The following is a 13,959-nucleotide window of genomic DNA, read 5'->3' on the forward strand; positions in this document are numbered from 1 at the left end:
TACATGTGGGAGTCAAGCAATTTTACAGCGATCTTGTACCTGGCCATTCTGGGGTACTGTTGAGAACACCCGCTGTAAGGTAACAGGGAGTCACTAAACACGTTTTTGGCTAGTCCTGGAACCTGATAAAGAGGGACAGTACTTGAACTGCCTAGCTGACTTGCTGTGGCATGCTGGAAGAAGCCTGTTTGGTGACCCGTGGTGATCTCCAGGTACCATCAGGGTTTTAGATCCCGAGCAGAGGGCTCGCCCGCCCGCCCTCCCGTGGGCCAAACTGGCTCGGGGAACACAGCAGCGAGCAATCACAGTGACTGTTTTGGATTCTCCCGGACAGTCAAGTGATGCTCGGCGAATCCTCCAGCAGCAACCAAGCCACAAACTGAGCCTGGAAAGGAGAAAGGAGAGGAGCACCCCTTGGGGGGTAAAAAGGAAACGAGGGTCTCCCGGACCGACCGGCTGTAGGCGGCGGAGGGGTCCGAGGCCCGACCCCAGCGCGTCCTGGCACACCCTCTCCCGGGCGAGCGGCGCGGGTGGGGTGTCCACGGGGCCGCCGGGTCGCTCCGAGTCCTTCATTCATTGTTAGCGGAGGCTGGGGTGTTCCGCCGCGCCCCGCACTTCCTCCGGGAAGGCCCCGAGGGCTCCCGGCCCCACCCCGGGCCGGGCCACCATCCGCGGAGGGCCTGCCGCCCGGCCATTGTTCGAGCCCCACCCCTGCTGAATATTCACGCGGGCGGGCGGCGAGCGAGCCAGGGCGAGGGCCGGGTTCCGCCCGCTCTCCCGGCGGAGGGGGCGGGGGAGCCGCTCGCCCCTCCTCAGCGGCGCCGGTCGGTGCCCCGCGTCCCCGCCCCCGCCTCCGCCTCCCGCGGCATCTTTGTCTCGCGGCCTCGCGCTCGCTCGCTCGCCGCGCTCTCCGGCCCCAGCTCCGGGCCGCTCGTGCAGGCGCGCGCGCGCGGGGCGCCGGGGCCTGAGGCGGCGGGCGACGCCCGGGGGGCGGGTGGGGGCCGAGGGAGGACCGCCACGCCATGGTGTGAGCTCCGCGGCCAGCGCTCGCCGCGCCGCGCTCCGCTCCGACCGGACGACACGCCGCCCCGGCGGCGGCGGCCTGCCCGTGCCGCCCGAGCCCCGGCGCCGCCGAGCCTCTGCCCGTCGCGCGCTCGCTCGCCGGCTCCCGGAGCGGCGACCCCGGGAAGATGGCGAACGACTCTCCCGCGAAGAGCCTGGTGGACATTGACCTGTCGTCCCTGCGGGTGAGTGCGGCCGCGCCCTGCGCGCCGCGGTGGACACGGACACCCGCGGGCGCGGCGGCCCCTTTGTCTGCCGGGCGAGCGGGCGGGCGGGTGCCGCGGCGCTCCCGGGGACCCGGCGGGGCGAGCCTTTGTCACCGCCCTGCATCCCTCCCTCCGCCCTCTCGCCCTCCTCGGTTGGGGTCCCTCTTTTGAGTTGATAACCTCCCCCTCCTCTCTCTCCAGGACCCTGCTGGGATTTTTGAGCTGGTGGAAGTGGTTGGAAATGGCACCTATGGACAAGTCTATAAGGTCGGTGTGGGGCGCCTTTGTTCCCCGTGGCGTGGAGAAACTTCTTAGGGGACGAGGGAAAGGGTGACGAAACGTTGCTGACTGCAGGCCGTGCCGCCTGGCCAAAGTTGGGAAAGGGGTTTCGCCTGGCTTTTCTTTTCTTTTTCTTTTTTTTCTTTTTCTTTTCTTTTTTTTTTGCCTGTGTTCAGACTGGCCTTAAAAGACCTCATTTCCTGGCTTTGAGATAAAGGAAATAAGCTACACTGTTAGGCATGCACTTGGCTTTAGCAAAATAGAAAAGGAATTTTGTGTTCGAGGGTGACCACAGGGTCTCCCCCCAACCCCCTTTTCCTCCAAATCTGGCCTTCATTCGTTTGCGTTTGTACGTGAATTAAAATTCGGTGTAGACAGGCCTTGCCTATGACTCCACTCAGCCACTGCCTTGGTATTCTTGAGACTTGTCATCGTGCTTCTGCCTTCGGAGTGCTTGCCAAAGGCTCCAACTTGGGGAGGCTAGCGTTACCTGGAACTGTTTTTAAAGCTTGGCCAGTATACCCTGTTCTAGTGGACAGTATCTTGGGGAAGCGGGGGTGGGGGGGTGTGCTTTTGGGCCACGGGAACAGGAGGAATTACAGTGTGGGGATTATAAAATGTGAATTCCAGGAATAACCTTTGTGACAGCTGTGTAATTGAGATGGCTGGGAGGAGAGAGAGCAAGGAGTAGAGAGGATGCCAGACTTCACACCCGCCACCCTTGGTCGTTCTCTCTCTTTAAATTTATCCTCCTCCCTCGGCTGCAGATGAAGCTGAGGAATCTGTTGGCCTGTGCCCGCCGCGGAGCTGGCACCTAAGGCTGTGAACTGTTGTTCATTCTGTTTCGCTCGGCTCAGGCTCCGAAGTGTTTTAAAAAAAAAAAAAAACACACACACACACACACACAAACAAAACAAAGCAAAAACCTTTACGTTCGTTTGGTTTCCTGATTTCCTTCTTGTTGGTAAACGGTTTTCTGGAATTATCTTTGCTTGGGGAGTTTTCTAGTTACTGGGACTGGGTCAAGGTTGAGCTACACACACAGAGAAAAATTATCTTATGAAGGAGGGCTTTGTGGCTCACCATGAAGAATTGTCATTGTTTCCCTAAAAATGGGGGTGGTGGTTGAAGCTGACTGTAGACATTTTCTGAGGCCAAATTAAGTGTGGATTCTTTTGTCCCTTTTCAGGCTTGTGAATAGGGTTTATGTGCTCAAGATTGCTTCTCCCGGCTCCAGCTTCCCCCTCTCCCCAGCACGGGGCCTGGGTGGGTATTGACAGGCCTGTGGTCGGAGCCTGAGTCAGTACTCTTAGGTGATCTCAAGTGAATTAGCATGTTTTGTTGGTTAACTGTTGGGGCCTGGGCCAGATTTTTGAATTTGAAAGGGAGCCCTGTTTACAGCCTGCTGGGCCCAACTGAATTTGGAAGGCTTTGGAAAATTTTGGAAAAGACTGTGTTGCAACTCACTGGAGTGGCTGGCTGGTAACTGGCTTAAAGACACTCTTCCCAGCTCCAGAGTTTGTTTAAGCACGGATTGGTTTTTTTCTAACCTAGTTTTTCTGGCCAGATCTAAGTTGTGAGTAGACTCTTCCAAGTGAGTTAGCCAGAGCTTGTTTTTGACCTGATTACACAGTAGTTGGATTGTTTGTGTCTCCCTGGGTCAGCGTGGAAACTGCGGGTAGAGAAGTAAGCCAGAAAGCACTAGTGCCTTTTAAAAGGCCAGTGTGGATTTAGTTGGTTTTAAGAGGTGGACACTTTGTGGTGTTAATCTGGGCAAGTTCTTTGTCCTCTCCCTCTCCTCTTCTTTTAACCGTCCTCCCCCACCCCGCCCCCAGGCTTTTGAAGTAGATTTGCTAAACACTGCTTTTGGGGAGTAACGGGGATGTGTTAACTACACCCAGTGCAGTTGAAAAATATTGAGTGCAAATCTATTAAGACATTGATGTAAAAGGTGCATGTAACCCATACATAGTAGTGAGGTGCTTGGTTTTACTTACAGGTAGTCAGTCTCTCTCAGTCTCTCTGTCTCTCTCTCACACACACACACCATCTTTAGGGACATTTTTAAGCATGCACACAGAGTTTTTATAGTGCAGTTAATAGCCCACCATTGGTTTTTGGTGTACATATTCTTACTTTCCTATGTCTTGAACTTAGATAACAGTTTATTGATAAGCACTCCAGGTTTGTTTTTCTGCTTTTTAAACATTGTCCCGATGTCATTCCACACTTAAACCACATCAGATTCCCTTTAGTATGTCCTGCCTGTCTTAGTACATGCGACTACGTTTGTGAACTGGTACAGGGAGAGCTAGAAATGGCATCTGTTTCCCTTCCCTTTTAAACAGATGGTTTCTGGATCCCATACTGTTGTGCAGGTTAGTTTAGTTTCCATTTTTATTGGTTGGCATGGGGTGGTTTTGAGTTAGGGTATTACTAGGAGAATTTATTAACAGCTATAAAGACAAATTTTAAGAAAAGCATTTTTGGGTACAATATTAACTGAACAACCTAGAGTCCTCAATTATTTCAGCATATATATATATATATATATATATATATATATATATATATATATATATATGTGTGCACATGAATATGGAGGCCTAAGTTTGATGTCAGGTGTCCTCCATGACTGCTTTCTACCTGTGAATTGTGGAAAGATCTCTCACTGAAAACCAGGACCTCCCAGTTCAGCTAGTCTAGCTCTAGGCCCCCTGTATCTGCCTCCTGTATGCTGGGATTGCTGAGGGTCACCATGTCCACCTGGGCAGTGGGACTCTGAATTCTGCAAGTGCTCTGCCTCCTGAGACGCCCTCCCAGCCCCTGTGCCCGGTTGCTTATTTAGAGGGGTGTGTTTAAATAACATGAAGAGACCGGAAGTGAAAGTGAGGTTTCTACAAAGATGACTTTTTGAGGCTATGTTCTGGTTTTTGAAATATTTTTAACCCAAGCGCGCTGGTGCGGTTGAATCCTATCTGCCATTTTTTTTTTTTTCTTTCAAAGGGGAGTTAAGTTGCTAGAGAGATGGCCCAGCAGCCGAGAATGCCTGCTGTGCAGTCATGAGGACTTGAGTTCAAATCCCCAGCACTCACTTACAAAGCTGGATATGTCTGTGTCAGAATGTAGCACTGTGAGGAGGTTGGAGTCAGGAGGACCCTTGGGACTTGCCCTCCAGTCTAGCTCCAGATTCAGAGAGAAAATCCTTTGAGGGAATAAGGAGGAGTGTGTGTGTGTGTTTGTATGTGTGTGTGTGTGTGTGTGTGTGTGTGTGAGAGAGAGAGAGATAGAGGAGCATATACTCTGGTGGCTGGGTGGTGAACACGGGCATGAGTATCCATACACACACATGCACACGCACTTCCACGTGTACATATGCTTACAAGCACGTAATACCCCTCCAAAGGTGACATATAAAAAAATGAAATCGAAAGACAATGTATTTTCTTCGGAGAAATGTTATTTCTAGCCTTAGGTATTTGAAGGATTATGTGGAAAGATACCTATAAAATTAGAGCTTAGAAAAAGTAATTTGGGGGTACTTGGTTCAGTGAGCAAGTGCTTGCCTACTGTGAGCTGGGCCCTCAGTCCTGTCTCTGGAAACCTACTGTGTGTGAAGTTCTGTTTACAAGGTTGTATTCAGAGCACCTTACACGAGAAATGTCTGTAGTGGTGGCCTGGCTGCCTACTAGTTGTCCAGGTTGGGTAAATGGCGAATTTTAATTATTATCATCACTGAGGACAATTACAGTGTGGAAGATTAAGGCCGGCACAAGCTTGTTGCCATGTTACTACTTTGGGTTTAACTTACCTTTTGAATATTTGAGGATTGGTGTTTTTTTCCTTGGGTAACTACTACTGTTTTATATTTTGTGAACTCACTGCCATCCCATGAAGGAGAATTCTGTTTTTGAAGAGATTGTACTGTGTCAGAGAAGAATTTAGTGGTAGTCACTGCTGGGGTGGAGGTGGGGGTGTCTGAAATCTGGGTGGACTCAGGGAGGTACTGTAGTTAAGGAGGATGGACCAGATGTGCTCTGTCTCACTGTCCTCGGAAGAGGGGCTTCATGTGAACTGGGAGGTTAAGCAGGAGGCAAGTTTAGGCCCAAAGGCCTTGATGTAAGGGCAGCTAACACCACCTTACTTAGGAAAGGCAGAGAGGGATGAGGGTGTGTGCAGGAGGAAGCTTGAAGAGTAGCCATCAGGAATGGCCAGACTAGGGAAGTGATTGTCTGGAAAGCAGTCTGTGGCGGGGTGAGGGGGGTGGGGGTGTGGGGGTGTGTGGGGGGAGCTGAGGAGCGACGTCATTCTGCAAGCACTGAGGGTCTATTAGTAGGTATTATTGGGCTTGGGGGGTCCCTAGGAGCAGAGAATTTCATCAGCCGGTGTTCTGGGAAGAACAGTTAAGATGATTGGCCCGGGACAGAGGAACCTAGGGGTTGCAGAATGATCCTTTCATAGGGGTCTCTCAACAAAGACCACGGGAAAACCACAGATATTTACATACGATTCATAACAGTAGCAAAATTATAGTTATGAAGTAGCAGCAAAAGTAATTTTATGCGGGGCGGTGGTGGCGCACACCTTTAATCCCAGCACTTGGGAGACAGAGGCAAGCGGATTTCTGAGTTCGAGGCCAGCCTGTTCTACAAAGTGAGTTCCAGGATAGCCAGGGTTACACAGAGAAACCCTGTCTCGAAAAACCAAAAAAAAAACAAAACCAAAAACCAAAAGTAATTTTATGGTTGAGGGTCACCCATAAAGGGACTCAGCATTAGGAAGGTTGAGGACCACTGACCTAGGATATAAGTCTAGAGGGGAGAGGTCTGGGCAAGGGCCTGGAGGAGATAGAGAGGAAGAAAAGTTGAGGCAGATACTTTCCCCATATATCTAACTTGGGGGATGCATGTACAAATTGTAGGCTTTGGTTCTCACATTTCAAATGAGTTCTTTCCACTAGATAGGGTGGAACTTCTGTAGACAGGGTAGGAGTGCTACACGGTTGGTTCTGGTTGCTGCTCAGGGGTAAAGCGCCTCAATGGTTGTCTGGCAAGCAGAGCATCTCTTGTTCCTGGGGGTGGTGAAGCCATCCAGAGGGCCCTGAGAATTCTGAGCAAGATGTTCCATCCTGAGCAGTGTCAGCTGACCTGCAGCCCAGGGGCATGTTCAGACATGTTCTGAGACTTGGGTTTCCTTAATGCTGGAAGGATCCTGGATGTGGGCAAGATGGGAGGAAGCCAGCCTGTTGAGCAAGAAGTACGGCTGTGTAGCTCTTCAGACTCTCAACCCCAAACCTTTACCTGGTGCTTCCCGGAGAGCAGGGACAGCAAAGCAATCCACGCTTCTCTGCTGCCTGCCGCTGGGGTCTTAACTTCTGAAACATTGTGACAAGCGTGCATTCATTTGAAAAGCTGCAGACTTGCATTTTGCTTTTTTTCTTGGCCAGCATTGGAGATGTGTGTATTTCTATGTATTAATCACAATCCAAAGACATTATCTGTGCCTTTCTGATAGCACTTGTATGTGTCACAGATTGAGCCTGGATAAGCAGACACATTAAAAAGGAATTGAACTCCTTTTGGAGTAATAATACGGCACAGGGAAGATGTGCTGGGCCAGAGAACGGTCATCCAAGGAGCCTCATTCCTAGCGAGTGAAGGTTCTGTGATTGAGTCCCTTACAGGGAGTCACTTTCACATCTAAGTCTGTGTGTGGCGTTTTGGTGCGAGTGGTTTTGTGAGCCTAGGACTGGTCGTTAGACACTTCTCATTTTATTCTGTTGTGTTAAGTTCACAATGCCCTGAGTGATTGTTGCTTTCATTTTCCCAGCCATTCATTCCAGTCATTAAAAAAAAAAAAAAAAAAAGCAAAAAAGCAAGCAGCAGGTTATGTAAACAATTGCAGAAATTAAATTAACACTTTTTGGACGTAGAAGGTCAAGTTGCTGAGACACAGCTCTAGTGAGAGGTGACATGTGGCCACCTGTCAGGCCCACTCTTCAGGCTTCAATGAAGGGATTTTATGGACAGTAAGTGCTCAAAAGTATATTAGAGTCAAGGACTGAGTCTGCAGAGACTTCCCGGTGTCCCGTATTTATTAGATGGTTTTAAGGATTTGGATGAGTGTCTACAGTGTTTCTCTCTGGGTAGATAGATACCTAGTAGACTGTGTTATTGCAAAGTATCTTGACATTTTAAGTAGAGTTTTCACTGTTTGGTTTCTCATCTGGAGTCAGTGTTAAAATGCTAGACTTATGGTCAGCGCGAGGATTCCTAGGCACGCACTTAACTGTAGGAGTCGAAAAGTTTGCTTTGCTCTAAGATAGATAGCACAAAGGTTTAATCAGGGACATCTCTGGGAAAGATGTCTAGGAAGAGACCGAAGAAGGGCGAGGAACCACTACATCTATTATGAGTGGTCAGAAATACATTTTTGGGTTTTAGAATTTTCCACCAGTTTGCCAGTAGTAGAATATGATCTTTTCTGCTATGAGACTGTGTGTGTGCTACAGACTGACCGCTGGTGTTGTTTGGGTTAAAGCAACAAGCAACATCGTTTTTAAGACTTTTCTTGTAAGACTGAGACATTAGCCTAATTTACACATGGGACCGTTAAGAGATATTTAGAATTTATTTGGCGAGTCAAAGGAAATAGGTACCTTCCTACCTTCCATTGGTGTTTTCAGTTACCCACTGTACTATTTCCAGCATAGGGATTCTTATGTGTTAGTGTACTGGGTGTGTGTGTGTGTGGGGTGGGGGTGGGTACTGCTGCTTCCTTCAGTGAATGCAGGATAGAGGTACACACACACACACACACACATACACACTGACAGATATCAGGGTATATGCAGGCTTTTGTACATCATTCCTAGGTCCTCAGCCAATGCCCCTGTGCCCAGACACATGGAACCAGCACAGCCCCCTGCTTGCTTTTATGAGACAGTTCCTCACTAAGTAGCCCTTGTCTAGTTTGGAACTCACTGTGTAGACCAGGATGCCCTTGAACTTTTAGATCCGCCTGCCTCTGCTTTCAGTTCTGGGATTAAAGGCCTGCCCCACCACTGCCAACCAGCTGTTGCTTTTAAATGAGACGGGCAGGGTCTCCTTAGTTTATCTCTGTAGCTCAAACAACTCAGTCTGGTCTTGAACTCAAGGTTCTTGTACTTCCGTCTCAGAATGGCTGGGACTATAATAATGTCTTCCACCTGGCTGCAGCGTTTTTTTTTTTTTTTTTTTTTTTTTTTTTTTTTTTAAATTTGGTGGCTCAGTAGCACTTCTGTTAAGTAAAACATGGTCAAAGCAGGTGACTGGCAATTGAAATGGAAGGTAGATTTTTCCATACAGTGTGTAGTTTTGCTGTCGCAGTTTGCTTGTAGGTGTGCTGTTTCTGAGACAGTCTTCTCTGCACCTGGGCAGTGAGCTGTGTCTTGAGAGGCATAGGCCTGACTAGTAAAACTGATTTGGAGTAGGCTCTCAGCTCCCCTTGCTTGGCTCACGAGCAGGCTGTTGTCAGTGTCTAGCAGTTGACTTCCCACCATTGAGAAGCTGAGCCAAGGGACCTGTGGTGTATTGTCAAGTGTCACTGATCCAGCATTGTGTCTCAGATATGGCTACGTGTGGACATGTTATCCTATTACGTTCAAATAATTAAGAGAAAGAAACGTACCTTTGGTTTATAACTTAGAAACACCCCCTCTGTTGTTTGATAATTGAGGGTTTAGAATGTAGTAAGGTCACCGGTGCGTAGTGCTGGGGTCAGAAATCCTTAGATGTTTGTTTCAGAACGTGGAGGTATCCTGCCCTTTCAGAGGCATCAATTTTTTGTGCTGTCTGCTCTAACTTGAAATTTTTTTAAAGTCTGTTTTCAATGATGGTTCTTAAATGCTTCCACCTCCCTTTTAGCCCATCACCCACCAAAGGTAGTGGGAATAAAAGGATGGAGGGGGCGGGGAAGTGGACTTGTTTAGAGAGGTATTTTGGAGCAACTCCCATTTGTGTTGTCTGGAAATCGGCAGTTCAGGTCAGCGGCAGCTCGGTAGACGTGTAAACACTTCAAGGAGAGATACACTACAGTGGTGTTCAGAAGAGTAGGATACCGTGAATCAGCATTGGTGGCACGACCTAGCAGACACAGTCAGGCCTCCGCCTTTGTATAAGTCATAAGGAGGGGCCAGGGCCACAGGAACACCAGGAAAAGTTCTCCGCTGTGCCTCTCTCATGGAAGCAAAGAGCTCAGCGAAGATTTGAGACCAATGAGTATTGCACAGCTAACTCTATAAGCAAGTCTAGTTCAGGCTCGTCACTGTCTGTTAAGTTTATTTTATAGGTCCTCCAACATCACATGCCCTCTACTTGTCTTGCCTCAGCATGTGTGTCTCTCTCAGCTGACATCACTCTGCCTGCCAATTGGCTCGAATCCTCGAAGTGGCAAGAAACTGCGGCACACCACCAGAAGTTTTTTGGTTTGTTTCTTTTTGTGGAGTCCTGACAAATGCAGCTCAACTACACAATGTAAGGTGGACCAATACATTCACAGTTAGCAAAGAATCCTTCATCACGTGTCCTTTCACCAGCTTGCTTAGCAGGATGTCTTCTCTCCTGTTTCTGCTTCAGCAAAACGTTCCTTCATGTGTTTGCCTTAACAAAACACCATCCAACACAGCTGATTTTCTAAAGAGCCCTTAGGTTGTATTTCAGCCTGTTGGTGCATTAGATATTTACTGCTCTGCCACGTCTCCCTAGTGCACGCTGAGGTCCCCTTTTCTCAGTTTACCAACACTGATGACATCCTGTGACAGTAGCTGCTGCTGCTGGGCTGCTGTAGTTCAAGAGCAGTTGACTACTTGTTTCCTCTTCTTGCTCCTCCCACAGATGAGGTCATCATCTGGGGCTAACGTGATAGTTATAGCCAACTATCTCCTTGTTAAAACAACACCTTTCCTCTTAAACTGCTTTGCTCTCTTATGTGTGGTTACCAATGTCACATGATTATTATCCCCCTTAGGTACCCTCAGAGACAAGACAAGCACCTAGCAGTGTTTAGCCCCTCTCACCAGTTTTCCCTAACTAACACTGAATACATATGATTGATTGTTTCAGATAACCTGTTGATTTCAACTTTGTCACTTGAGAGTTTCCTGGGCAGAGCAGACTGCCCTGAGACTTGGTGTCCAGCTCTGTCCTGCAGCACCCCTGTTTCTCATGGTCGCCTTCTTTGGCTTACTGTTTCATTTGCTGAAATCCATCCATCCCCCAGTGGCTCTCGGGGAAAGTGTGCAGGGTGTGCAGTAAGTCACTGCATGGCCTTGAGCGTATCTAGTCTGTCAGTGTCTGGAGCAGCCTTCCTCTAAGGACTAGGGCCAGAGTTCTGGTTTGCCATGGCTTAGGTGATGTGAGATAGTCACCTGGTGACTGTGCGAGGCAAAGAAAGAGCTACAAACTTAGATGCGTTCTCTTGATTCTAGGACTGTACTTTCTTGGGATCAGTTGCTTCGAGCAGTGATGCTTTCTGGCCTCTAGAGGGCAGGCTGCTTGGCTTGCTTTAGTGCCTGGCATCAGTAACTGCTCTATTCCTTTTCAATTTCCAAAACTTGGCGTTTAAGACGATGAGGAGTTTGGAAACTGCTTTTAGAAGCTTTTTAAAGTTTTCTCTTATTTACTGTGAAATGTACCCTGTTGAAGCTGATATTTCAGGTTTTTTTATTTTTATTTTATTTTTATTTTTTTATGCATTTATAGGCCAGGGCAGCCTTTACTCCCAGCAGGTTTAGGCAGTGTGGCGATCTGGGTGAGACATGAATACTCAGTTACAGTGACTCACCGTCCCAGCTCACAGCACCAGGCAGGTACTAATGGTTCTGTTTGTGTGGATTTGTCTTTTTAGTCTTTAAATTAACTCAGTGCATAGCACCTGATGACCTTCACTTGCGGTTTCTGAGTTCATCTCTGTGATGCCTGATTTCTGAGTTACACTAAGCTTTGGATTGGAGAAAGTACTTGAAAGGTGCACTTCCCGAAATCTTTACCTTCCCCGCGCTTGCTGTAAGGTTAAGTCATATCTTTGAGCCACAAAGATAAACTGTTTACTATCACCGAAATTCACTAATACCAAAAACCAGGCTTTTCCTCAGCAGATTTCATTGTATAAAGGTAGCCAGTGCCGTGGTGTGGAGCACTAGGGTTTCCCTTTGTCCCAGAGAGGAGCTGTTGCCCTGACTAGGACCTGGTTGAGAGGATGGAGGGGCAGGCCTGAGAGGGAAGAGCTGAGTTCCAGCCTGAGATCACACAAGGGGGCAGGCGAGAACTGACTCCTGTCGCTCGCCGGGAGCGTCTGTGTGCACACTTAAACATCTCTGATACTTGGACAGAAGAAACAAGTGAATTTCAAGTTAAATAAGTGATTTTCTCTGTTATATGTGAAGGGATAATTTTACCCATCTGAGTTTGCTTCAAAAGTTTCTTAGAATATTTTATGGTGGTGGTAATACTGTGAGAAACTTGACTTAACTAACAAACCATATGTATGTGTGCATGTGTGTGTGTGTGTGTGAGAATGATCATATATATGATTATTTTTATCAGAGACTTGAGGCATTCAGCTCAGCTCTTACTCAGTGTAATAACTGTGAACATTTTGAAGCTCTTGATGTGGGAGTGGTCTTACTGCTGTCCGGCAGACTTCTTTACCCTCCTCAGTTTTTCTGATGTTCTCTGTATGATTGCTGCATGTGTAGCTTTTGTTATTGCAATATTGAGATCTCAGGCTAAAGATTGATATTTGAGTAAAGACATCAAGGACAGACCGTTCCATCGGGATTCTGCGTGAGACACTGGAGTCTGGGGCGTGGTGAGGACAAGCCTTCCAGTGCTACTTGGTGGTTGTTGGGCCTGGGTATCCCCTGCCGTCCTCTGAGTCTGTGGTGCTCTCTCTTTCCATTCCAACTTCTTTCTCTTTTGATTTCCAGAGGAAAAAAAATTGTGGGTGCTCAGCTTTTTCCAGTGATTTAAGGGCATAATATTTATTTTTTGGTTCACTGTCCGCAAGTATTTTGAGCCTAGTCAGCTGGGTGAGACCTCTTATTTATTACTGAAATACTTAACATGTGTATAATGTGTGCCAGGCACCATGTGAACAATGAACAAGAAAGTCAGTCTGTGCCTCTGTGTAGTTTATAAGCCCAACGCTGGGCAGGAAGAGAACAGGGTAAGAGAGTGGTGTTATAGATGGAGCCCTCCAGGGCTGTGGGAGTCTGAGAGTGGAGGAAGAGTGGATTGTTAGGAGGGAACAGTGGTGTCCACAGTAGAGATTCTTTGCAGGAGGCATAGCTATGTGAGGAGAAATAGATAGTAGTTAGATTTAAAAGAAGCCATTAGGCCTGTGACTTATTGTCTTGGTTAATACCAGGTGGGAGATTTGAATAAAGAGTCAGGAGGGTTCTGCATTTACTGTGGTGACTGTCTCGTTCAGTTTGCCTTGGAGGCCATGCTGCCTATGTCTGCTGTTATTTGGTGTTCATTGTTTTGAATTTCATGTACCAGTCTATCCGCGAAGCAACCTGGACAGACTTCTATTCAGAGGTGGAGTCTCACTAGGCCTTGGAATGTGTTTTGAGTAGTATTTGGGGTGATACCCAGAGAATGGAGATGTGAAGTTGACCCTGTGTGCGCTGTATGCACAGAGAGAGGCTACTGTTTCAGGCACTGGTTGGTCCCCATGACCTTAGAGCTGGAAAGGGGCTACACTGCTTACACTGCTTACAGGTTTTGGTATAAACCCATGTACAGGTGTAAAAGTTTCTCTAGTTCTGGTTATAGAAGATGAACTTCGTTCTTCTTGTTTAAGCTGCTGCACACAGTTTCAGATCGCTTGGTCATGGGAGTGCATTATTACTGCCCTTGTGGTATTTTATTTCCCAGCTGTGTAGCATCAGTGTGTGTCAGTGACTATAATGCTCACTGCTCAGGACATTGTCACACATGTAGTCTGTTACTTAGCACATAACTGCTTCTTAATAATGTGAATAAAAGGGTTTTATTTTTCTGAGCTAAGTAAAATGGCTTTGTTGGGTTTTGAAAGAAATATGAATTGAGTATTCCTATTTTAGTTTTTAAAATTACATTTATCTTTATATGTGGCATGTGTATGTACGTATGGGTGTTAGCATGCAATGGTCTGGGTGTATAGGGCAGAGGACAGCTTGCTACAGTTGACTCTTTCCTTCATTGGGCTCAGAGATCACACTCAGGTTGTTGTGTGAGGGTAAGTACCCATACCTGCCCAGCCATCTTGTAGGCCCACACAGTGAATATAGACCATTCCTAACCTTTTCCTGACCTTATTAGAAAAGGATTCCATAGATATTAATTCCAGTTTTCAAAGTATGAAGTTCCCTTTGTTTTATTTTGTTTTA

General features: G+C 47.5%; 1 protein-coding gene across 22 annotated transcripts in view; it reads left to right on the forward strand.

The window, feature by feature from the left end:
* The first annotated feature begins 873 nt into the window (after positions 1-873).
* Map4k4 (mitogen-activated protein kinase kinase kinase kinase 4) overlaps positions 874-13,959 on the forward strand; it is a 124,744-nt gene continuing 111,658 nt past the window's right edge. For 9 of the 22 annotated variants that reach the window (XM_029480928.1, XM_021166531.2, XM_029480956.1 and 6 more), the window contains exons 1-2: positions 978-1,247; positions 1,470-1,535. In XM_029480928.1, the coding sequence (XP_029336788.1) occupies positions 1,191-1,247; positions 1,470-1,535 (123 nt within the window). In that variant the 5' untranslated portion in view covers positions 978-1,190. Of the gene's footprint in view, positions 1,248-1,469; positions 1,536-13,959 lie in introns of all 22 variants that reach the window. The other 13 variants (XM_029480908.1, XM_029480921.1, XM_029480914.1 and 10 more) reach the window with 3 other exon arrangements.

Source organism: Mus caroli, chromosome 1, assembly GCF_900094665.2.
Source record: "Mus caroli chromosome 1, CAROLI_EIJ_v1.1, whole genome shotgun sequence".
Taxonomy (NCBI): domain Eukaryota; kingdom Metazoa; phylum Chordata; class Mammalia; order Rodentia; family Muridae; genus Mus; species Mus caroli.